The sequence below is a fragment of the Cynocephalus volans genome, chromosome 8, assembly GCF_027409185.1.
Source record: "Cynocephalus volans isolate mCynVol1 chromosome 8, mCynVol1.pri, whole genome shotgun sequence".
NCBI lineage: Eukaryota > Metazoa > Chordata > Mammalia > Dermoptera > Cynocephalidae > Cynocephalus > Cynocephalus volans.
The window spans coordinates 28,815,152-28,840,309 of NC_084467.1; the positions used below are offsets into that span (position 1 = coordinate 28,815,152).

A 25,158-nucleotide genomic window follows, 5' to 3' on the forward strand; every position below is an offset into this window, starting at 1 on the left:
TAAGGAAGACTGTTTATAAAAGGAGAGCCAAGTCATCATTGAGATAAGTTTAAGAGAGAAAGCAAAATTATTATATCTCTGTCTTTAGGAAATTTTTCTTTTTTAGACACAAGGAATATTTTTAATGATTTCTTTTTTCTCGAATGCAGAAACTATGAAAAATGATGACAATGCATTTTTCAAAAAGCATCATCAGTTAATGAGAAATAGAATGTGCAAAATTGAGCTTTGGAGGAAATAAGCAAAAGAAAGGAAAATAGGAGGACCATTCATATTTATTAGAAGTAATAATCTACCAGAAAGTGATTTTCCCCTGTAGTAGGAAGCGGTAAATAGCAGTAAATGATCACCTAACTGCTGGCTTGTTAGCTCAGTTGGTTAGAACATGGTACTAATAACAGCAAGGTCCAGGGTTCAATCCTTGTACCAGCCAGCTGCCAAAAAAAAAAAAAAAAAAAAAGATCACCTAACTAGTTCTTGTTTGTGAATTTGGTGAGCATTCCTCCAGAAGAGAAGTAGACTAAAAAGAAACAAAAAACACCACACCTCAGTAACCTTGTATGCTGCATTATATAATAATGATAGTAAAATTATCTTGATTGTTTGGAGTGTACTGTGTCTGTTTGCAAATATATATGCACATTAAACTTTTTCATTTTTTATAATGTCTTCATAGCAATTATGTTTATTTTTTTTAAGATTAATTTTTCTATTGTGATGTTTGTATTTATTGGCAATTTATGTGCAACTTTTATATTTTGCTTAGATGTTGGTTTTAAGGTATTTTATTTTTATAGACATTTCTAGCTTTTCCTCTTTCTTTGTAATATTAGCAAAGATTAAGATAGAATGTTAATATACCAACTAAACTACTAATTCCATAAAGTCTAGGATTTGGATTTTTACCAATAAACCATTAGCACTATTTTCTAACTTAGAATATTTAATGTTGTTTATATAGTGGGCATTAAAGACAGTCTTTAGACAGATTTCTGCATGTAGAGGGGAGGTGGGGCTTTTCTATAAGTTAGATCTTTTTTTTCCTGTTAGTGTAAACTAACACTAACATAATGGATTTATTTTACCTGATTGCAATTTTGGGGAAACTTGTCAAATAAATGATTATTGTATTTCTTTTTTTAACTTTAAGTACATTGAAACTGCTTAAATGGTCACATTGTTCAGAATTTGAATTATGATACCATTTTTATAGGCCTGGAAAACAAATAGCAAATGATCCAGAAGTCATTGATACTTGACTTTGAAATGGGATTTTTCCTCCCATTAATTATATTTTATGGAAGATTTGCTACACTGATCTTTTCCCTAGCATACTTTTAAAGTTGATTCATCAACCACATTGTATATCGACAAAATAAAATTAAAAAAAAAAAAAAAGTTGATTCAACCCCTGAGTATTAGTGAAGAAACCAGATAAAGAGATAAAGAGTCTTTATCCTTGGCTACGATGAAGACCGATTTAATAGAGTATTTCAGCTAATTAAATTTAAGTAGTAATTTATGAATGTGAATTAATTGGAAGGCAGTGAAAAGTATGACTACAGAATATTAATTTTAAGCATATATAATCACTCCAGTTTTCTAGTGAGTAGATTATTTGTATTGGCACATTAACTTTTTTTATAAATGTACGTGAAAAAAGTATATCCCTTTAAGAAGGTAAAAATTTTTATTGTATTTTTACACTATGAATTTGCTTGTAAGGAATTTTTTTTTTCTGTAGGAGATTAAAAGATAAACTTTATCCCATCCTCTGAGTTTTAAATTCTAAATTATTGGGGCTCAATGTATGACATTTTACAGTACTGTATTCTATTCTTCCACTGAGAGGAAAAGAATGGGAAAGTTTCAAATAATTATAAATGGGAAAATTTTATTTTTATATTATGTAAAGTTTTACAATTTAAAATGAATCAGCATGTGATTTCATATAGACATTAGCCACATCATTTCTTTCTGTATTTTTGCCAGTTACTTTAGTTTGCTCTATAATGTACTGTTCTGAGTTACTTCCTTCACCCCCACATCAAGTATTAATCGAGGATTGGTACTCTGATTATAGGAATTTGTTACTACTAAATAAAAACTAAATATGTTTCAAGCAGTCAGATATATTTTTTGCTTCAGGTTTATGTCCCCTTTTAAAGGATATTTATAGTGCTTATAACTTTATTAGTTTTATTCATTATATTTCGACATTGTCCTAGGTTGACAGACATATAATTCTTGTAGACGACCATTTTTAAGGCTGCCTCTAGTCCTCTGTTTTCCTTTTTCCTTCTGAAAGCTCATAGGAACCTGGCATATAGAGCTTATTTTGCTCTTTTAACTGGTTAGTTCCACAAATCCAGGTACCTGGCTTTGGTACTACATTACCACAGTGAAGTACTCGATGGCTTGTTCATGTTTATAGTCCGCCTCTTCAGAAAGAAATATTTGTGCAGTAAGTAATAGGTCATCCCAAAGAAGAACTGTTATGAAAAATCTTATGAGGAGAAAACAGGTGGGAGTGTTGGTCATTAGAACTTTGCTTTGTTTTGTGCTTTTCAAAAATTGACTGTGTGCAGATCATAATTTTATGTTTGAAGTTTAAGAGACTGGATCAGAGACTAGAGAGGGAGATCCCTATAATATTTAGTTGCCTAAGGGCCGAGCCCGTGGCGCACTTGGTAGAGTGCTGCGCTGGGAGCGCGGCGACACTCCCGCCGCGGGTTCGGATCCTATATAGGACTTGACCGGTGCACTCACTGGCTGAGTGCCGGTCACGAAAAAACGACAAAAAAAAAAAAAAAAAAAAAAAAAAAAATATTTAGTTGCCTAAAACTTTCATCTTTAACTTCATGGATTTTGATTAGAAGAACAAGCAAACAAAAATCCTTTAATTTAGCCCTTTAATGGTCTTTTTAGAACCAAAGAAGGAAAGACACTGCATAAATGTTGCATATGTGAGTCTATCTTTCTCTGTTACAAGAATTTGTGGAGAGCTGGCTGGTTAGCTCAGTTGCTTAGAGCACAGTGTTATAACACCAAGGTCAAGGGTTTGGATCCTCACACCAGCCAGCTGCCAAAAAGAAAAAGAAAAAGAAAAAAAAAAATCTGTGGAAACAGGATGACTTTGTAAAGAAATGGACTAGTGGGATTGTGAGAGTATGTAGTGAGGTGGGGCATGAGGATAAGGTTTCTTTGCTGAGATCCTCAGACAGAAACCTTACAACTGTTTAATATTTGGCAAGTTCTCACAACCACGTAGTGAAAGAACAATTGTTATTGGAACCTATGGAAGAGACCTAAGAAGAGTGCCTGTGTAATCTAACTTTATGTTATGTTGTTGTCCCAGATCCAAAGCTGCATTTATTCTCAGTAAGTTAGGGATGTTTTGGAAGTTGCTTCTGAATTTCAATAAAGAAATTAAATGAAGTGTTGTCCTTATAATAGAGCCATGGCACTGCTTTCAACATAGTTTCTCCAGTTTTCCTCTTTACATAAAAAACACCGAGCAGGGCCTTTCCAGAAAAGGTAGTCTTTATTTGGGAAAAACACTGGTAGGTTGTAATGAAGAAGGAATTTTGGCATAGACAGTCCAGCCTAGCTAATGGATATGGTTTGGTCGCAGGGAGTTAACAAGAGGAAGCGTTGGTTTTGGTAGCAACAGACTTCATCTCCAGTGGTGATTAATTGCAAATATCTCCCTGTTTCACAGACAGGGAATGATCTCATATTATTGATGATGACCCTGCAAATGACCCTAATTCAAAAACCAGGAATCGCAAACACTAACTGATGTCTTTTAATAGTTTGTCCCTACAAGATTCTTAAAAAGTTTGCCAGGAACTTTCTCATTTCTTAGCCCAGGGTACAACCCCTTTCCTTCTTTTTTTAAATCTGTTTTTGTTTGTTTGTTTCTTTCTTGTTTCATTTTTTTCTTTCTTCCCTTTCACCTCTTAAAAAAAAAAAAGAAAGAAAAAGGATTTAGAGGTAATTCATGTAGAATTCTATTATAGGTAAATAATATTCTTTAAGATACTTGGGGAAGAAGTATCACATGCCAGAAGTTAGCTCAACTGAGACTATTTTAACATGTTTTCCATGTTTGTGTTCTAAAGTTTTTTTCCTTTGACATACCATTCTTTGATTTACTTGAGTGCCACCATTTTTATTTGTGATACAATCAGTGTTTTATGCCATTTATGAATCATGCAGTTCTTTCCTCCCCATACACACACACACACACACACACACACACACTGTTAAAAATGAGGGAGGAGTAAAACAAAAAAGATATAATGAGAATTATTAGAATGTAGCTTTAGTTAATATAGATGAAAAGAAATCCTCAGTTAAGTAAGAATTAAGATTAAAAGTGTTAATGCTACAGGTATTATCTCTAGTCATAAGTAGTGAAAAGAATATACAAGTGTACTTCAAAACATCTGTGGAAAAATAAAATTAAAAGATAATACAAATTTTTCCGTGAACTTTTTGAAGTACCCTCATACATCTGGAATATAACGTATTATAGCAAGGTGATAAAATTATTCTTGAAAGTAATGTTTTAACCTTATGCAACAGAGATCCCCATATTGTTAGAGAAAATTAATGTAGCTTATGGTTTTAATAAATTAGACTCTGATTTAAACTTGAAAAGTTTGTGACTTTTATTCTGACACATGGCTTCTTAAATATATAAAAATTATATTGAATGAATTAATACTTAGACTGTTCATTCCTCTTAACTTACATATTCATTTATTCTGACTTCAGTTCATAGATATCTCTCTCACATTGGCCTTCTTGGTATGTGCAAAATTCTACATAAAAAACTTTTTAGCTCAACCCATTTCCTAACCAAGCCTGAGCTGTAAGGGAGAAGGCATAAGGTGTTTTCAAATGCAGGAACTTCTTAGAGGTTACAACTGGAAAAAGACTTGAGAACTTACTGCCTTCCAGAGTAGAAAGGGCTGTAGTCATAGCTCTACCATTGATTTGCTTCATGTCCTTAGGCAATTCTCTTAATCTCTGTGTGCCTAGTTTCCCCTGTAAATGGTAGTGATAATACCTGCCCTCACCTACCTCACCAAATTGTTGTAAGAATAAGATAATGTTTGTGAAAGTGCTTGAGTTCTCCAAAGAAAAAGCTACTCAGAAGTTGAAGATAATAGAATAGTGTTGTATGAAGCGTTCCTCTCCAGTTTGCCTCTGTGAAAGTGTCTTTAATTACTGTAGATCATTTTATGAAACTAGTATAAAGGAAATATAGGCCTTAGCATGGTGTGGTGTTCAGTTACAAACGTATCCTGTTCTCTCTCTTCCCTGCCCAGATATCCACAACACACAAGTTGAATTTTTACTTATAATAATCTTTGGCAAAAGTGTAAATTTTCAAAAACCAAACCCCATTTAGTGGTGCTAAGGCAGCTGCAGTTGTATTTTGATTTAGGTTAATGTGGTGAAATCATCAGAAACTCAGACTGCACTTTTGCCATAAATGCATCAGAGACTGTTTTACAGCCAGATAGTTATCCTCTTGTTTCGTGGCAGATTTTTGATATCTTTCTTTAGAAGAAAAGAGGGTTGGGTTTTAAGAATGACAGTGTGCTTATTTCACTCGTCGCTTTGCAGAATTGAACTTCACTTTTACTTTAAAAATTCCAATCATCATGTACCTGTAAAAGTTAAAGTATAGTGAAAGTTTTTTCTTTGTGTTCATTCAATTCTGAGCACCTGCAGGTGATATCAGATATCTGACCCAGTGATCTTTATGGATCGTGGGCAGGAACTTGCATCATTTTAACAGGCTTATGCATTTCCATGGGGGGAGGGGGTAAGATCCTATTTCTGGGAAATTGCAAAGGGCACACCACCGAAGGGGGTGTAAGTAATTCCTTGTTGCAACAAACAAGATTTTTTTTTTTTTTTTAAGAAAAAAGGATGCATTTTAGGTATACAGGGTATGGATGCATTCAATATTTATTTTTATTTCTATAGATGCTGACCTCCCTTTGTTGCAGGCAGTTGGGCTTTTCCAACTCATTGCTAACAGAGATGGTATCTGCATTAGTTTTATAGGACAATGACAGTTTCAAATACTGAAGATGAAAAGTTGAGGATATTCATGCTTGAAAAGTGAACAAAAAATCTACCTTAAGCAGTGAGATAGCTAACGTTGATATATCAGGAATACTTTTAAACAATTTTTGCTGTAACGTAATAGCTTTAATGTCTCTCTTCAGTTATGGACCCATAAAAGTATTACTATATCTAGGGAATTTCTTGTGGACTAGTATATGGATGCATTCATAGGCTGTGGGAAGCAGTGGTGTGTATATGTGTGTATATATAACTATTTTATGTTGATAACACTGTGTATTACATAAGTTTATATAGAAAAAATAATGTGTTGTAAAAAATAATGTGTTGTTTCTTTAATGTTTGGGGGACTAAAATTGTAATATGACCATTCCAGTGTAATGTGACCACTCACTCTAGAGAACATATTTCTATTATTCACACACACAATGCACACACAAATGCATACCCCTAAAGCATTGCTAATTGCTCCCACTTTAAATAATTGCTGCTTTTTATAAAACCCTAAGTGATGGAGGAAGAAATAGAATTCTTTTTAAAGGGGCTTTTCTGAAGAGGAAAATGTAAATATAGGACATGTGGGGGAGGGTGGGGCCACCTGCAAATGTCCTACAGATGGACAAATAGCCTTTAAATTTTACTTTTTAACCATCTTGACCGTGTGTGCCTATTTATATTGCAGATGAGAACTACTATTTTAGGGGGTTGATAATCAGTATGTTTTGAAAGTGAATTATTACATAAAATCAGAGTAACCTCTTCTTCATCCTCTTTCACGCTAACTATTCTTGCCAAATATTTCTACTGATACCAAGTTTCAGCAAGGCAAAATGATGGGACTCTTAAACCTTCCTCATCTTCCCTACCCCTCTGGCTTATGCCTGGCCTGGCCTTATATTTTTTGTTGGCTTTTCATAAGTAAGAACAGCTTACTGTAGTATTTTAAGACTGCAGAATATCAAGTGTTTATATATGTGTAGGCCTTCTTTTTAAATGTTTGGTTACACAGTAACATCAGTTAAAACAATGAGTGAGTCTGAGTCTGTAATATGCTATAAGACAAGATCTTAAGTGATACCTAAAGAACACTAACCTTGACTGCCACATTAGAACTTTACGATGGGGAAGGGATGGGAGAGCAAGTCTATGATATATATATGTGATCACTGTACAATTAGAACAACAAGTGCAGAATCCTACCACTGTGTGCTGGGGGCCAGGCTTTGGATTTGGTTGTCATTTGAACTCTGTGAAGATTATATGTAATTATGGTGAACAGAAGGCAAATAAAGTTTTTGAACAAAAGTATTTGTTTTCACTATTTAAAATTTGGTAGTAAATATGCCACTTACAGTTAAACTATCTTCCCAAAAATAATTACTACAGAAAACTTGTGGGTGAGGTTGAGAAACTTGAAGAAGTTGGTTTTTAAACAGTTCAGTCACTTATATTTTATGTTAAAGAAATTGTCATAATTCTCTCTGAGCCAAACTGTCACTAAAATGTCCTGTGACAGAACCGCTCCTTCTTTTTCTGCCATTCTGCATAGTGGAAGGGTTCTATGTTGTATTTGTTTTTAATCCTTGATTTTAAAAAAATTAATGGTTTTAGTGTTGCTTAGCTTCAGTTTGAAGTGTAACTTCCACTAATAACTGCAATAAAAAGAAAAGCTTTGCTCCAAACCTATTGTGTGGTCATCATTACAGCTCTTCAGACTTAGGAAAGGGGAACGGGTGTGATACAGTGGAGAGAATTTAGGCTTCAGAGTAATGAAGTCCTCTCCTGAGTTCAAACCTTGATTGTATGACACAGTGGGCAAGTTCTTTGATGCTTCTAAATCTCAGTTTCCTCCAATTAGAAAGAAGATAATAGAGCGTAGGGGTGTTAAATGAGATAATATATGGAAAGTATTTAACAACTCTGGGCATGTGAATGGAGCTCAGGTTTTAAAGAGTTTCCCTACCTCTTCTCCCTCCCCCCACCCATTTTCCCTTCTTAAATAAAAGACATTGGAAAGAGCAAGACAATAAAAAGTAATAAAAAGAAAAAATAAATGAATAAAAGCCATTGGGTGAAGTGGAAAGAGGGGGAGGCAAGAAACGAGGCTTACAAACTTGGCTAGGAGAAAGAATATAAGAATGGATAGGGAAAAAAGGAACCAAAAATGAACTGAGAGAATCCTAACATGCCCAGAAATGGGTACACAGCCCATGTATGATATGCAAGATTTTGGAAACCAGCTGTCAACTCTCATAACTGTATTACTTTAGGTATATCATTTCCCTTCATTTTATAATTGAAGTTGTTGGACTAAAATCAGAAGTCTCAAGCTGGCTGGCCAATTTTGGTCTGCGATTAATTTTTGTTTAGTGTTTAAAATATTTTTATTAGTTGCCGACATTTAAAAAATCAGATCTCATATAAAAATCCAGATTTTGTCTTCTCTTGAAAAATGAGATCTGGCACCTTCACGGTATTCCATCGGAATTCTTTCATGGCTGCCATCAGGGAAAACTCAGTAGTGGTCGCCCTCTTTGGGTGGGGCAGATGCTGCACTGCCGCTGCTGCTCTGCCTGGCCTGCACAGGCATTTGTTTGCCATCACTAGACTAAAAGGAATCCTTGCGATGAGTAAGGAGCCAACCAATGCAGGAATCCCTTTGGGGATGTGGGGGTTACTCACTACGTTGAAACAGTCCAGCCTAAATATTAAAAACTTGACCCTTAATAATTTCCATTGCCCTGTTTGTGTTCTCCAGAACATCACAGAATTAGTGCAATACCTTCTGGCTATTATGTTTTGCATGCCCTGGCTTCTCCCAGCTACATGTCCTCTGGTTCTGCACAGCCCCAACTGTACACATTGTGTTCTAAAGGATCTCATTACTAATGCTAAAGAAGCACTAGTCTGCTTATTGACAAATGCCGATGGGTTTGCTTGCTTGTTTATTTAAATTGTATGTGTCAGTTGATAAGTGAAGAGAATCACTCGTGTCTTTGCCCAGTAACTGCAACCAATATCAAAAAAAAATTTTTTTAAACATCAATAATTTTACCCAAGTTCATAAAGTTAGGTGGGGGGAATATATGTAACAGTAACGCTAAGGCCAGGTTCTAAGAAATTATAGAGGCTGTAGCGTAGACACATGTATCAACAAAAAAGCACCACAGTTATCTAGGCAGACATCAGCCGATTGTTCTTATTAATAAGATGTGCGAGAATGAACAGAACAAGTTGCCAATGACATTAGAACTCAACTGCTTGAAACTTTCTCCAAAGAAAAGGGTACTCAGAGTGCTACTCTTAAGCCTCAGAAATGAGGTGGCAGTCTGAGGTAAAATTCCAAAGTGCTGTTTTTTTTTTTCCTGGGGGCAGGTGGTGGTGAGGGGTATACATCTTGAAGTAGTTTTCATGGTTTCCATGCTTCAGTTATCTGATCATCTGACAAATTCCTCTTGGCTGCTGACACTTGCATACCTTGCATATGCTTTTAGAAAATTAATTAGGTTAATCTGTCAATGCCAGGAAAGGATGCGATCATGTTTACAATATTTGATAAAATGTTATCATAAAGGAAACTGAAATCTTTAGTTTTATCTATAGAAGAAATATGGTTGCTTTCCTATGTTCTGTCACTTTTATTGCTTCTACAATTTTACAGTCTATAAAGATCTTTTCTTGTACTTTTCTTTATAAAAATATTTTCCCTCAAGAATAATGCTTGTGTTCAACATTTATTTATAATTACAAACAAAGCAGACACATTAGTGGCTTAGGATTATGAAGCCCAATATGTTTTTCTAAATGATTTTAGAAATGGCACAATTCAAAAGTACTTGAAACTGCTAAATGTACAATATTATTCTTTCTTTACTATAATATATCTCGCTGAATGGAATTTGCACTCTACGTTGCAAAAAACAAAAATAAAAACAGAACATAGGAATAGTTTGATGCTGTACCAGACAGAATTTCTGTCAGCACCGTCATTCAGATGGTTTCACTTGTATCTTATACAAATGTAAAATTAAGATTGTTTAACCATCTTTATATATTTTGTTTTGTGAGCTTAATTTTTCTAATTTATTTTTGTACTTTTATAAAGATTTTAGATTATAAACGTTTGCCATCTATGGCATCCCTTTGAATAATATTCTTAAAAATGTATTAATAGGTGCTATATAAACCATTAGTAAAAAATTCTTAACTATTATCTACTTAAGGCCCCTTAAGTAGACAATAATTTAATAATTTAATTTGAAAGACTGCACAAAAGTACAACACTTCATATTTGGGGGGGGTGGCTGGCTGGTACAGGGATCCAAACCCATGACCTTAGTGTTATAAGGTTTCACTCTAACCAGCTGATCTAACCTACTGATCTAACCTGCCGGCCCTAACACTTTACTTTGAATGCAGCAAAGCTGCTTTCCGTTCATTTTAACCCAGAGACTTTTCTGTCATGGAAGAAGAGTGGGCTCTGAAGATATGGAAATCAAGTGGGGAGAAAAATCATTGTCTCAACCTTCAGAGCAAATCCTCTGCAGCTGTCTAATTGCAGCAGCAGTTATTTCTCTGACTAGTATGCTATGCAAAACCAGTTGGCTTTAGCCATATCTCAGACTTGAGGATCACAACATGAATTTATTTGGCTTGAGAAAAGTGCAAGACCAGGAGAAAAGTAAGCTGGAAAACACACCAGAGTCGAGCAGTTTCCTGTAGAGCAATAAACAAAAAAAAGTTGTCAGGCTGGCAGTTAGCTCACTTGGGAGACAGCAGTGCTGGTAACACCAAGGTCAAGGGTTTGGATCCCCTTACCAGCCAGCCACCTAAAAACTAAAAAAAACAACCAAAAAAAATTGTCTAAGGTGAGAGAGGTCGACTATTCTTACCCACCCGCTTTTAAGAAAAAAAATGTACGTTACTCTGGGGCGATTATATTCGACTCCCTTGGCAAACAACTCATATAAAACCTCTATATGGGACAGCCCGGTTAGCTCAGTTGGCTAGAGTGCACCCTTCGAACACCAAGGTCACTGGTTTGGATCCCCACACCGGCCAGCCATCAAAACAAAACAAACAAAACAAAACAAAAAACAAAATGCATAATCTTCAACTATACCTTGAAGGAGGGCTACTTGACTGTAAACAGCCAAAGCCAGTCCCATTTTAAAACAGAAATCTTCTAATGTAATATTGAGTTGTTGTCTGAAAAACATTTTTACATTTCAAAAATAGCAATTTCCAGAGAGAAGGGTCGAGTTTGATTTAATAATAAACCTCAACTTAAATCTTTGCTGTAATTTGCCAAGCACATTAGTAACCTGTTTAGGACTTAACTTTGATTATCTTCATATGACAGAAGGAAGATAAAAGGAAAAAAACTCTTGAAATTTGTACCTTGTTTTTCAACTTAAGAGAGAAGAAAGGCTGACAGGGAACTGATTTTAGGATGTTCAGTTTTGCATTTCTGCATATTGGAAACAACCTGATATTTGAGCATGCTCCTAAACAGAATGAAACTATCATTCATCTTCTGAATTGTCTTTATTTACCTATTTTTCTGTTAGATTTAAATGAAATAGAAAACAACCTCAAGTCAACAAAGCCAACAGAAAAACAGAAAATACTATTTTGTAGAGCTTGCCCACTTGAAAAAAAAGGAAAGGTAACTTATCTGAAGTTGTTCCATACAAAAGGTAGTTAACAAGGAGAAATTGTAATCCAGTTTTCAATTAATTTGTAATATCTACAACTATCAAGAAGCGCAGTAGTGTATTTCCGTAGGAAAGACTTGGGAGATGTTGTACTAAGCAGTACTATATTGGCCTCTAGGCATTGGAAGTGTCTCTAAAGAAGGATACTTGAACTTCAGGGAACGATATAACACAACTGCTCTCTCCACCCACAAAACAATCTGTGCAAATATACACCTCTATGGAAAGATAATAGTTATCTTAAATGGCTTGATGTGGGGGCCACCTTGTCAAAATCTTTTTCATGTTAGAGTATCAACTGACCAGTATTAACTAAAATGCTTTTAAACATTATTCTAATTCTGTAAAATCCTTACTCCGTAAGGATTTTAATAATTGGACTTCACTAAATTAGGTAATCTATAGCATCTAGTAGGAAGGGGAAAAGAACAGAGATAATACATACCATAGTACTTCACAGATTTTGAGAGCAAATGGTTTTTTATTGTCAAGGCATTTCATGTTATCTCTTGGTTAAATCAGAATCACTTTTAAAAAGTATGAGTTCACATTTCTCTGCTTCACATTTTTGTCACATTTTTTCATATTTCTTTCTTCATTGTCTATGTCTCTTAGGATCCCTTTTAACCCATGGGAAGGCTGTGTGGATAATCAGGTTCTTTAAATCTAAGGAGGGAGAGCAGCCAACTGAACGATATTATAACCAAACATACGCCACTCACACACACCATCTTCCTCTTTACGATGTTCATCCTACATGTGGCAGCTTTATCTATTAGCACCGTTCCCAGGGTAATGCACATGTTAAACAAAGAAATGAGGTATGTTTCTGCTGCCAACTGAGAGTAACTAGTTTTGCTCATATAATATATATGTCCTGTGTAAGGATTCCTTTCAACATATGGTGCGCCTTTTATATGAGGCCACATTTGACCAGATGTCATCACAATCACAAAACACACAGTTAAAACTGCCCATAAAATTTTGCTAAAAATAAATTTGCTATTCCATTTCAACAAATACATAAGTCCACCAGTGAGAGCTAAAGGTATCTCCATCTTGAAGAGATGATAATTTGTAGGCTGTCTGATTCTGATGTCGACATTTGTTCTCTCAGCTACCCATTCAGCCATTTGCTCAGCTATGATACCCCTTTTATTAAAATGATAAACGTCATCTAATATAGATTTCCTTTTAGCAGAAAAGTGGAGGAAACTTGGAACTGACTTCACTTGGAGCATTCGGAAGACCTCAGAGCTTTGATCATAATCTGCCATAGCAAAAAATACCTTGTTGGTAAATGCACTGGGGTGTTGCCAGGAATTTGCCAAGATCTGAAATTCTTTAGCGGCATGTTTGCACATTACACATGATCTAAACTCTTGGAGAGTATTAAACATCACAATAACAGAATAGTTTCTTGGTGTTTCTAATACAAAATGATTGAACACGGTGCCACTCATCCGTATCACTCTGTTTTTCTGGGTCCACTCCATCAACTGGCTGACCTTTTTTGCTAACACCTTCTCCCCTCGGGCAGGATGGGCAGGAACCCCATGAACCATGAACATCAGGGCCACCGCTATAGTCAAATGTATACGCCAAAGCCACCACAGTTCTGCCATATTTGTTTACTTCTTTCTGTGACAAAATGTTTCAAAACATGTAAGCCAAAATTTGATCATTTCTTCCAGCAAATAATTTTCTCAAGACCATTTCTTCTGTCTTCTTTAATCCTGGTAAAGGAGTTATATTACAAACTCCTGTTCATGTCTGGTTTATGAGCCATGTATTAGAGTTCTTAAAACATTCTGTGGAAAAAAATGTTCTGTGGTCAAGGGAGTTTGGGGAAATATTGTTTTAGCCTCAGTGTTTCTGCTGAGCTCCTGACTTGGAGTTCTAACTGCTTTCTGGACAGCTCCTGAACCCACCACAAGCAACTCAAACTTCCCAAAGCCAACCTCTTCCCCCCTTGCCAACCAAGCCCTTGGTTCTCTACCTTTCTTGCCTCTGTTGAGGACAGAACCATCCCATTAATCACTGAGGTTTTCAAACAGAAGGACTCTTCCTGGACTACTTTCCTTTATCCATCAAACCGGAGCTTGGCCTCTGGGACAGATTGCCTTACGTTTAAATCCAGGATCTACCACTTGTTAGTTATGTGGCCCTGGGCATGTTCCTCACTGCTCTGTGCCTCAGTTTTCTTCTCAGACGAAGATGATAGTAGTGCCCACCTCACGGGATTGGTCTTGCAAAGCCCTCTGAACAGGCCCAGGTCCCAGGCTTGTTTTCCTCTTATTTCCAGCGCCACCACTGGCGGCTGTGTGGAGCCGAACAGAGAGAATGTACTCACCTGGTTAGAGCGTGGGGCTAACACCAAGGTCGAGGGTTCGGATCCCCTTACCTCCAGCCGCCAAAACAAACAAAATCTGGGGATCAGACACTACTGGGTTTCTATCCCTGCATCTTAGCAGTGTACGTCTCTTTTGTTACTGCGAAAATGGAGATATTGCCTACCTCACCTCTTAGTTCGAAGATTAAAGGTTAACATTTTCCCAATGCCTAGAACAGCACTCACGATAACGCAGGTTGAATTCCTTTTTCCTTCTCTTTTTTTAAAGAAACGGTTGAATTTTGAGCGTTGCTTCTAATACCCCTGTTATTTCTCCCAGGGTGTACCCTCTGCAAATACATAACCATTCCTTGTATGCCTTCGAGCTGATAGGTAAAATTGTGGGGCAAGGCAGGATCCGGGGAACGTGTGTAAATAGTATTAAATATATATCCATTTCTATAAGGAGACCTGCTGGGGAGCGAGGCTGAGCGGGACAACGTCACTCCTATGCGTTGTTCGTATTTTTTACCTTGTCGATGGGTAACTTCTATCAAAATGAGAGTGTAATTTGTAAGTCAAGTGAAGGCTCTATACCGACGTCCTCCTCCCCACGTCCCCCCAGGCTCGGCCGCCTCTTTCCTACCCTGTAAAGGCCTTTGGGGACGCCACGCCGCGGTCGCCGAGCTAAACCCGGAGGCCGGTGGTCACCCGCGCGGGGCGGGGGCGGTTGCCTAGCAACCGGGGGCGCTAAACAACAGAGGAGCTTGCCGGGGGGCGCAAGGAGGAGAAAGGAGGTGAGAGGCGAGGCGAGCGCGGGCGGCGGGGCTCCCACGCAGGGCCCTACCTCTCTCCCTCCCCCCTCCGCGCCAGGGCCGGGGTACTGGTTTAAACCCAAAACGACTGTCCTGCGAGGGGAGGGGTTCGGCTGGGAGCTACCCCCGCTCCTCCATCTCCTCCATCGGCGGGCGGGAGTGCAACAGCAGGACAGCGAGGGGGCCGGCGCCCTCACCCCCACCCCAGCTCCTTGCTGCCAGCCCCTTTCCACGCCGCGGCACGTCCCTGGGAGAGAACAGGGCTCCTTCGCCTCTCAGATACCCCGTGGGGCCTGGCCCACTGCCGAGGAAGAAAGAAAAGCAAACTCAACAAGACGTGGCTGCGCAAGTAGGGGTGGCAACTGGATTAAGGGCTGTCTCTCCTGCCACCACCCTCCCCCCACCAGGCACTCGGTACTACAAGCACACACTCACCAGGGACCCCATCATCCCCCTCTACCTGCTCCAGGACCTGCGGGGTTTGGGGGTGAGGGTAGGCGGCTTAGGTAATACCTCACACACACAAAGTTGCAGTAAAGCAAGGGCTGTTCCCAAGCAGGCTTCCTGTAGGAAGGGACTTAGAGCAAATGGACAGGAGCAGGTCCCGGGAGGAGACATTTGATCCAGGAGGTGGTCTCCCGGACGGTCTCCTGCAGCCCTGCTTTCCCTCCGCAGGTGTTGCGTCTTGGATCAGGCCTCCTCGGGGTCTCTGACCCTTCAGGTTTCTGCGCTATGGCCACACTGAGTGTCAAGCCGAGTCAGCGCTTCCAGCTGTCCGACTGGCACACCAACAGCTACCTGTTGTCCACCAATGCTGAGCGGCAGCGAGATGCTTCTCATCAGATCCGCCAGGAGGCCCGTGTACTCCGCAACGAGACCAACAACCAGGTTGGCACAGGAGCCCAGTTGGATGGGCAGAGGGATAGCCCCCAACCAGCAACACCCTCTTTACCCACCTCTGTCTCTTCCAGACCGTATGGGATGAACATGACAATAGAACTCGACTGGCAGAGAGAATTGATACTGTCAACCGGTGGAAGGAGATGCTGGACAAGTGTCTGACAGATTTAGATGCTGAGATTGATGCCCTGACACAGGCAGGGAGCTAGGGCTGGGTGCCAGGAGACTGCTGCAAAAACGTCCCTGCCTTCCCCACTTCTGGGTTTTGGGAACCCTTGATGGGGTTGTGGGTGGCATGTCTGTCTGAGTCTCATTGGTCCTCTGATAAAGCGCTTCCCAATGGATGGCTCCACCAGCCTCTGGTGCCCCCTCTTTTCTAGATGAAGGAGTCAGCAGAGCAAAACCTGCAGGCCAAGAACCTGCCTCTGGATGTAGCAATCGAGTGCTTGACCCTACGGGAGAGTCGGCGAGACATTGATGTGGTGAAGGACCCTGTGGAAAATGAGCTGCATAAAGAGGTGGAGGTCATTGAGGCCACCAAGAAGGCCTTGCAGCAGAAGATCAGCCAGGCCTTCGAGCAGCTCTGGTGAGGGAGGGATGGGTCATTCGTGCATTCCCATGCACTTGCAGGCTTTGTGTCTTCCACATGGAGCACAGGCATTGTGGATAATGAGTAACTGTCCCTCCTGTGCCCATGGCAGGAACTACTAATTGACTCTAGCACCTTTTTGCTGCCTGGACGTGGTCTCAGAATCCTTCTCACCATCCTTTAGGCAGCCTGTATCAGTTATCTGGAAGCATGAGCCATGAAGTCCATTTGCCACCACTTCTGAGTACCTTATTGTGATGGTGTATGTGAGCCTTTGTAAGCGTAGCTACACGTGTGCCTGTGGTTGAGTGTAGCACTTGGGTGTCACAATTCTGTCTGCGGGAAGCCCATCCAGCTGTGCTGCTCTTTGTCTCAGCTTCAGCAGCAGCACCATTATCTTCTGCTGGGAAGTCTTCCAGCTCCCCACTCCTCAGTGTCCCCTCAGTACAGTGAGGCCCACATGCTGGGGCTTTGGAGAATAGCTCCTGATCGAGTCTGCTCTTTCCCCAGCCTCCTGCAGGAAGTCCAGCAGCAGCTCAACTCTGACCATCGGGGCAAAATGGAGACATTGGATATTGACAGAGGCTGCGCCTCTCTCAACCTCAATTCCCCAAACATCTCTCTGAAGGTCAATCCCACGCGTGTCCCCAGTGGGTAAGAAGAAAGTTTCAACCAGTCTTTCCTCCTCTCCTCATAGGCCATATACTCTTATGAACTCGTTATTTCCTGCCACTTGCAGCTCTACCACACTCCAGCAATGGGACGACTTCAGTCAGTTCAACAAGAACCGAGCAGAGGCTGAGATGAAAGCAGCCATGGATCTGAGGGAGGCCATTGCCCTAACGATTGCTGAGGTGACTGGCCACCCCCCAGCCTGCTCCTTCAGAGCTAATGGGTGGCGCAGTGTACATTCAGTCCTTATCCGTTGTTCCCTGTTGACCATTTGGTACCCCTTCCCCTCACCAGAGCAATATCCTCAGATGGCCATGAGCTTATACCTTCCCCTTGCCCTTCCTACTTCCTGTCCTTCAGACCAACAATGAACTTGAAGCCCAGAGGGTTGCAACAGAGTTTGCCTTCAGGAAGCGGTTGCGAGAGATGGAGAAAGTGTACAGTGAGCTCAAGTGGCAAGAGAAGAATGTGAGCCTTCTCCTTGGGCCTGGACTTCTTGCTGTGTGATGAGGAACCAGATGCCCTGCCTGGAAGCCCTAGACTGACTGCACCGTGGTGAGTTCAGCTGGTGGACACCAGTACCTCTGTCCCCTGCAGACCTTGGATGAGATTGCTGAGCTGCAGGAGGACATCCGGCACCTGGAAGAGGCTCTCCGCAGAAAGTTACTGAACCTGAAGCTGGCCCATACCCGGATGGAGTCCAGAACCTACCGGCCCAATGTGGAACTCTGCCGGGATCAGGTGCGAGGAGATCCCAGTGGGGAACAGGCCTCCTGCTAAGGTTTTCAGTAGCACCCTCCAGCACATACTCCTAGGGGAGCCAGTGTGCTAGTAAAGGGCAGCACTCAGGCCCACAGACTAAAGGACTGTGCAGCTGACATGGAACACCTAACCTGTCCCTCTGCCTCTAGGCACAGTACGGCCTCACTGACGAGGTTCACCAGTTAGAGGCAACCATCGCTGCCCTGAAGCAGAAGCTGGCACAAGCACAGTAGGTTTGGGGAGTGGGCAGGAGAGGCAGGGAGACACCACCCACCAGTGGGGCCTTTGCCACCTGCTGGTTCCCCTGGGCTCTAAAGGCTGGTGCATTCGGCCCAGACCTCCCAGCCTCATGCAGGTGCGGTGGGTTGTCACTGCCTCCTCCCCAGGGACGCTCTGGACGCCCTGGACAAGCACCTGGCCCGGCTGCAGGCTGACATTGCCTGCAAGGCCAACTCCATGCTGTTGGACACCAAGTGCATGGACACCCGACGCAAGCTGACTGTGCCTGCTGAGAAGTTTGTGCCTGAGGTGGACACCTTCACCCGTACCACAAACCGCACCCTTAGTCCACTCAAAAGCTGCCAGCTGGAGCTGGCTTAGCCTTGAGGGGCTGGGGAAGAAGGGGAGGATGGGTGGGGAATGGAGGGAAGGGGGAGAGAATGAATCTAATAAATGTCAGGGTTCTCGGGCCAGGCGGTTCTCTGCTACCCCTTCCCGTAGCCAGCAGGGAGAGAGAGGGTTCTTGACCCTTCTGTGTACGGAGGAGCACTGATGGGGAGCAGCATCCCCCCAAACTCCAAACTCCATGTTCCAAATCCCATCCCCTCGGGAAATCCCTCTCGGGGCTAGGCCAGCACCCCCTGGGCTCTAGCAGCTGGCCTCCATCCAGTGCTGTCCCAGCTAGTCTCTTGCCTGCTCTTTAGATGGCCAGGGCAGGCCGAGAGGGGCTAGGTGGGGAGGCCCAGGCCTCAGTGGGGCAAGAGCCAGAGGTGCCATGGGAGGGCCGGGGGTGGAGTCAGGGCTGCTCGCCCGCGGGGTCAGTGGCCTGGAGGGACCCGATGGTCTGGCTCATTGGTCACCCCTCCGGGACCCTTAAGTGGCCCTCCCGCCGGGTTATGACGCCATTTGCAAGTGGGGAGAAGGGGGACTACAAGCAGAGGCCGGCGGGGGCTGCGCGGCGCTGCGACTCCAGGCCGCGGGGTGGCGCTGTGGGGCGGGGGCAGAGCGGGAAGCGGTGGCGGCGGCACCGGAAGGGGGCCCCGGACTGAGCGCGGATGGCGGCGGCTGCGGGGGCGGCGATGATGGCTGCTGGCGGCGGCGGGGCTGGGGCCGGGGCGGCCCGCTCCCTCTCGCGTTTCCGAGGCTGCCTGGCCGGAGCGCTGCTCGGGGACTGCGTGGGCGCCATCTACGAGGCGCACGACACCGTCAGCCTGACGTCAGTCTTGCGTCACGTCCAGAGCCTGCAGCCGGACCCCGGCTCGCCCGGGAGCGCGCGGACAGGTGGGCGGGGCCGGCGAACGCGGGCGCGCCCCGGCGGCGGGGACCCTCGGGAGCCAGGGGGGCCGCGGCCGAGGTCGGGGGGGTAGCAGACTGGAAAAGGGGCTCCGCAGTGTGTGCAGATGCGGCTGCCGCGGGGACATCTCGGCCTCCGCGCGCCAGTCCGAGCTCCGTCCTCACACGTCTCGCCCGAGCATCCCCCACGCGGGGCATGGCAACACCGTGGTCCCCACCGTGATGACCTGGGCGTCATCCTCGTGCACCGCGCCGGCCCGGCACACACGCCCTGCCGGCGGGCCCTGTTTCACCGCTTCCCGCGAAGCAGCGCGCCACCAGCGCATTCTGCTCACGGCGGGCGTGCTCTTCCCAAAGCGTAAATCCGACCGCGTCCTCCCGCGCAGAGAGCCCTGCAGTAATTCTCCATTGCTCGTAGGTCCTTAACGTGTCCTTTTTGGCCCACGTGTGTGCACGTGCCGTCCCTTGCCTGTAAAGCTACCTCCCGTTCACCTTTCCTACCCTTGCGTAGTCAGCTCATCACCCAGATCTCAGCTCAGGTATCAGGTCTGAGGTCAAGCAGAGCACGTGATTCTTCTTGGAGAGCATGTAGAATAGTAAGAAAAAAGGGCCATACTCAGAACCCCGGAGAACACCCGTGTTTACGAGGGCGATACAGGAGCAAGGAAGGGAGCTAGAGAAGGAAACTGTTAGGAAGAGAAGCAGGAGCGGGTATAAACAAAACCCCAGAAAAGAATTTCAAGATGAAGCTGGTCACTGGTGTCGGGCTACAGAGTTTAGGGGGAAGACTGGACTTAGAAAGGCATTTTCAGTGAGTTAAGGAGGAAATGGGAAATGAGAAAATAGTATGGTTTGGTATGATAGGAAGGAGAGAGATGAGCTGTAGTCGAGGTGAAGACAAGATGGAAGGATGGTTTTTTATTTCATTTTTGGTCTGATGTTATGATGAGGAAAAAGCATGTTTTAGGTTGAGAGGTGTTTTAGGACCCTTTGGATGAGAGTGACAAAAAACCAACTCAAAATGCCCTAAGCAACAAGGGAGTGTATTGGCCGATGTAACTGGAAAGTCCAGAGGGAGGTCTGGCTTCAAGCAGAGCTGAATCCAGCGGTTCAGACCATCTGCACAAAGCTCAAATTCCTCTCTGCATGTTCAGACCTGTTTTCTTCTGGGTGGACTTCACTCACTGTGGCAGACCCTTCCCAGCAGCTCCTGGTTCAGCACCTCCCGCAGAGGAAGAGCTTCTCTTTGCAGCAGTCCCAACCAAAGTCCCCAACTGGTTCTCATGGGCCTGGCTTAGGTCATATGTCCATCCCTATGGGAATGTGGTATGCTGTTTAATTAGGCTAGTGGTGGGGTTAACTCCATGCCCTAGTCACCTGGATCAAGAGTGGAGAACAGTGGTTCCCTGGGGAAAATCAGGGTGCAGTGACCAAATGGAGAGAGAATAGATGCTGTACCACCGTAGAAGGAGAGGTTGAGGATACAGGAGAGAAGGGACAAGGTAAGAACAAGGTCTCCTGGGAAGTGGACTGGGGGTGGACTTCACCTTTGACCGAGAGACTCACTCCCTCTGGGGGAGACTGGAGAGTGCAGCTGTGGATGAGATACCTGTTAGCTACCCCTCCTAGTGAAGTAGGAGGTAAGGGCCACCTAAGAGTGAAAAGGGAAAGGAGAAGTGGGGTTTGGGGCTTGGGATATACCCAGGACGGGGTGAGAAGTCACAAAATAACCACTAATGCTGTGCCAGAGCTGTATTCACAGGCACTCAGAGGGGACGGAGGTGGGGCGGAGTGGAGGGAGGGGAGCAACCTGGCTGGGAAAGACTTGACCCAAGCTCCAAGATTGGTTCTGAGCATGTGTAAGGGAGCAGTGGGATATAAGATGGGTGAGGAAGGAAGGGGCTAGACTGGGAAAGGCTTTGAATGTCAAGGCCATTTATTTTGATCTCATCCTGAAGGCAACAGCCAGCCATTTTGAGCAGGAGAGTGAGATGAGGAAAGTGGTTGACTGCTCTCAGGAGGGGTTTTCTGGCAGCACATATAGGCAGAGTTGGAGGGTGGGGATGTGCAGGAGATTTGAGCAGCTCTGCCTATAGTCCCAGCAGATTGTATTAAGACTGGAGCTCAGTGACAGCAACCAGAAGGGGATGGAAGGTTTTCCTTCAGGAATCAGCAGGATATGGTGACTGACTTGAATAAAAAATTGCTGAAAATCCAAGGCTGAAATCCTAGGCTTTTAGAGCCCAGGAAACTGGATGAGCGTGAGAGGCTGATTTAAAGTCACTTTAGGGCCGAGCCCGTGGCGCACTTGGGAGAGTGCAGCGCTGGGAGCTCAGCGACGCTCCCGCCACAGGTTCGGATCCTATATGGGAATGGCTGGTGCACTCACTGGCTGAGTGCCGGTCACGAAAAAGACAAAAAAAATAAAAATAAAAATAAAGTCACTTTAGATGTGGGAACTCTAAAGGAATGAGTGGGAGGCCTTCGCCCTAGAGCCCTGCAGCGTGCTCTCCCCCACGCCCTCCTTTCCCCACAGAAGCACTGTACTACACAGATGACACAGCCATGGCCAGGACCCTGGTGCAGTCCCTGCTGGCCAAGGAGGCCTTCGATGAGGTGGACATGGCTCACAGGTGAGGGGATGGGGGATGAGGTAAACCAGGTGGGGCAGAGTTATCGCACCCCTTGACCAGAGGAGTGATGTCTGGGCATGCTGGGACCCCCACCCTCTGCAGTACCCTGTTTCTAGGGCTGATGAAGCTTCCCAAGCTAGAAATGACAGCACTGCTGATACAGGCTCCTTAGGTCCCCAAGGTTTCCTCTTTTTCCAAACCAGCCAAGATTTCTTCCCTCCCAGCCCTGAGTGGCATCCTTTAAACCCCAACTCTGTCTCTCTTCTCTTCCCTAGGTTTGCTCAAGAGTACAAGAAAGACCCCGACAGGGGTTATGGTGCTGGAGTAGTCACCGTCTTCAAGAAGCTCCTGAGCCCCAAGTGTCGCGATGTATATGAGCCTGCCCGGGCCCAGTTTAATGGGAAAGGGTCCTATGGCAATGGGGGTGCCATGCGGGTAGCTGGCATCTCCCTGGCTTATAGCAGTGTCCAGGATGTGCAGAAGGTATTCAACGTGGGTGGCTTCTGGACTTTCTCCTCCCACTTCCGTAGCCTGGGTCCTGTGACAGCAGGTCTTCCTCTCCCTAGTTTGCCCGGCTCTCGGCCCAGCTGACACACGCCTCCTCCCTGGGTTACAATGGTGCCATCCTGCAGGCCCTGGCTGTGTACCTGGCTTTGCAGGGCGAGTCTTCCAGTGAGCACTTCCTCGAGCAACTCCTGGGCCACATGGAGGAGCTGGAGGGTGATGCCCAGTCCGTCTTGGATGCCAAGGAGTGAGTATGGGCTGAAGGTGTGTCTGAGTGTGTGTGGGGGTGGGAGTGGGGGCGAGGAAGCCTCTGACATTGCCACAGAGCTGAATCTTCCTTCCTTAATGGCACACTGTAGGGAGGGACAGGAAGAAGGCCCGTTGCCTTGTCTGTGTTTCAAGGTTCTCAGGGACCCAGAGAACAAAACAACTTGCTCACATCTAGCCCCCTCCCTGAGTGTCAACCTGACTACATCCCTGGTGGCTCTGACCTCCCTATAATCTCTCCCCCACGCCACAGGTTGGGCATGGAGGAGCGTCCATACTGCAGGCGACTGAAGAAGATTGCAGAGCTTCTGGATCAGGACTCAGTGACCAGAGAGGAAGTGGTGTCTGAGCTAGGTGGGTGGACTCAGCTGTGATTTGTCCCCCCAAACCCAGCGTCCTTCAGGGAGGAGAGGGGAGCATGGGATCATGCCCACCTTCACCTTTTTGCCTCGGCTGCTGTGACAGCTAGAGCTGCACTCTGTAGGATCTTTGGCAGGGTTGTGAGCTCTGCGCCTTCTTGTTCTAGAGCTGCAGCACCTTCAGCCTTGCAGATCAGTGTCCCCAGAAATGGCAACTGACCACCAGTGTATACAGCTAATGTTGGTAACAGATGTTTACCTAGCACTTTACTGTGGGTACTGTGCAGAATGCTTTACAGACATGATGTCCCCTCAGCCTCACAGCAGCCTGAGAGAGAGTCCTAACCTTATTCCCTCTACACTCAGGAATCATAGCGATGAGGTAACTTTCCCAGTCACACTGCCAGTATGTGGTGGGGCCAGAACTGAACCCCAGCAGTCTAACTCTAGAGCCTGTGATCCTAACGGCAGCCCCGCTTGAAGCTGGAAGTGTTGACTGGGGGCACGGGGGCAGGCCCAGTTCCTGTAATCTGGCTTCTCTGTAGGGAATGGCATCGCTGCCTTCGAATCTGTGCCCACTGCCATCTACTGCTTCCTGCGCTGCATGGAGCCCGACCCTGAGATCCCCTCTACCTTCAATAGCCTCCAAAGGACTCTCATCTATTCCATCTCACTTGGTGGGGACACAGACACCATTGCCACCATGGCTGGGGCCATTGCTGGAGCCTACTATGGGATGGGTCAGGTGCCAGAGAGCTGGCAGCAAAGCTGTGAGGGCTATGAGGAGACAGATGTCCTGGCCCAGAGCCTGCACCGGGTCTTCCAGAAAAGTCTGTGAGGGCCACAGCTGTGGGGGTTCTGCCATGTCCAGCAGGACTAACTGCAGCTCACATTGGAAACCCTTCGGCTCCTCAAGCTTGGCACCCCTGCCTCAGTCTTCCTGCAGTGCAGGGCTGAGTGCGCCATTGGGGCTGGGGTCTCTCTGGAACAGCGAGCGATGGACTGGTGCCTCCCTGGTGCTGGGTTTCTGGCTTGCTGCAGAGCCGTGAGGCACTCCCTGGCTCCTCAGTGAGACATGAGGGACCAGGGCAGGTTTTCTTTTGGAGGACTGCTTATGGCATTTTCCTTTATTATCTAGGACGTGGGATTTGGGGAGGTAGAAATGATCTGCAGTAGCATCATTCTCCCTGTTGGGTTTTAGCCAATTTGCCAGAAAGCCTGCCGTTGACTGAGCAGCAAGTTTTGTGGATCAAGGCACAAGCATCCAGCTGATCTAGGTGCATACCTGGCCCTTGGCTGTCATGGGGCTTGTTAACAGCTTCCAGTGGAAGTCACAGCAATAAACTGTGGTAAATCCCACCACTGTTTCTTACATTTCTGTTTTTCCCTGAATGGATTCTTCTTTCCTGGCAGCTTGGCCTTCTCAAGCCTAGTGCCTCTCTGTCTGGGCTGCACTCTTCTGGGAGCTGAGATCCCAATGTAAGCTGCCGTGTTGTCAGGCAGATTCCTCCAGCTCTTCCTGCTGGCTGCATTGTTCAGCCAGGAAGGGCCAAGTAGGCATGTGTTGGTGACTTTTCTTGGACATCACTCAGAGTGGCCTAAGCAGCTGGGCCAAGTGCTTTGCCAAAGGCAGTGGGCAGGAACAATTCAGATTTGCCTACTCTCAGAGCCCAACTTCCCCAAATAGGACACAGGCCTGGCTGGGCCAGGAATAGGAACCCCATTCAAGGGTGCAGAGAGCACCTTCTACCACCAGACTGCCAGCCTTTGGGGGGAGGGTGCAACATTGCTGGTGCCCTGGGTGGACTGAATGCTGTGTGCCTCCTGTATCTTGGGGCCCAGTCCAAGGTCTTGCCCCACAGGAAGTCTTGCATAGCATCCACTTTGAAGAAAGAAGAGTTGAAAGGGAGGGGATGCCTCTCCTCAAACTGTAGGTATATTTTCTTAGCTTCCTTCCAGCCTCATTGGAGAGACAGGCTTGCACAGCT

At 44.6% G+C, this 25,158-nt stretch overlaps 2 protein-coding genes across 3 annotated transcripts; both read left to right on the top strand.

Annotated features, from left to right (window-relative positions):
- Window positions 1-15,704: 15,704 nt before the first annotated feature.
- TEKT2 (tektin 2) lies at window positions 15,705-18,495 on the top strand. The gene is made up of 9 exons (XM_063107183.1): window positions 15,705-15,860; window positions 15,944-16,069; window positions 16,253-16,458; window positions 16,972-17,115; window positions 17,201-17,315; window positions 17,494-17,601; window positions 17,731-17,874; window positions 18,045-18,124; window positions 18,282-18,495. Exons 1-9 carry the CDS (start codon window positions 15,705-15,707, stop codon window positions 18,493-18,495), a joined length of 1,293 nt encoding a protein of 430 aa, XP_062963253.1.
- A 674-nt stretch (window positions 18,496-19,169) lies between these two features.
- ADPRS (ADP-ribosylserine hydrolase) lies at window positions 19,170-24,502 on the top strand. Of its 2 annotated transcripts, none has more exons than XM_063105664.1 (6): window positions 19,170-19,395; window positions 21,944-22,040; window positions 22,316-22,523; window positions 22,607-22,791; window positions 23,065-23,165; window positions 23,716-24,502. In XM_063105664.1, exons 1-6 carry the CDS (start codon window positions 19,170-19,172, stop codon window positions 24,006-24,008), a joined length of 1,110 nt encoding a protein of 369 aa, XP_062961734.1. In that variant the 3' UTR covers window positions 24,009-24,502. The 2 variants fall into 2 exon arrangements, with proteins under 2 accessions (XP_062961734.1, XP_062961735.1); XM_063105665.1 differs by having other exon boundaries at window positions 19,173-19,395; window positions 23,338-23,807.
- Window positions 24,503-25,158: the final 656 nt, after the last annotated feature.

Bases quoted from the DNA above. Each gene is read 5' to 3' on its own strand.
- TEKT2 (XM_063107183.1), top strand. From the start codon at position 15,705: ATGGCCACACTGAGTGTCAAGCCGAGTCAGCGCTTCCAGCTGTCCGAC. The intron at 16,070-16,252 runs GCAGGGAGCTAG...CCTCTTTTCTAG, and splicing joins AGATTGATGCCCTGACACAG to ATGAAGGAGTCAGCAGAGCA. The intron at 16,459-16,971 runs GTGAGGGAGGGA...CTCTTTCCCCAG, and splicing joins CAGGCCTTCGAGCAGCTCTG to CCTCCTGCAGGAAGTCCAGC.
- ADPRS (XM_063105664.1), top strand. From the start codon at position 19,170: ATGGCGGCGGCTGCGGGGGCGGCGATGATGGCTGCTGGCGGCGGCGGG. The intron at 19,396-21,943 runs GTGGGCGGGGCC...CTTTCCCCACAG, and splicing joins GCCCGGGAGCGCGCGGACAG to AAGCACTGTACTACACAGAT. The intron at 22,792-23,064 runs GTGAGTATGGGC...CCCACGCCACAG, and splicing joins TCCGTCTTGGATGCCAAGGA to GTTGGGCATGGAGGAGCGTC.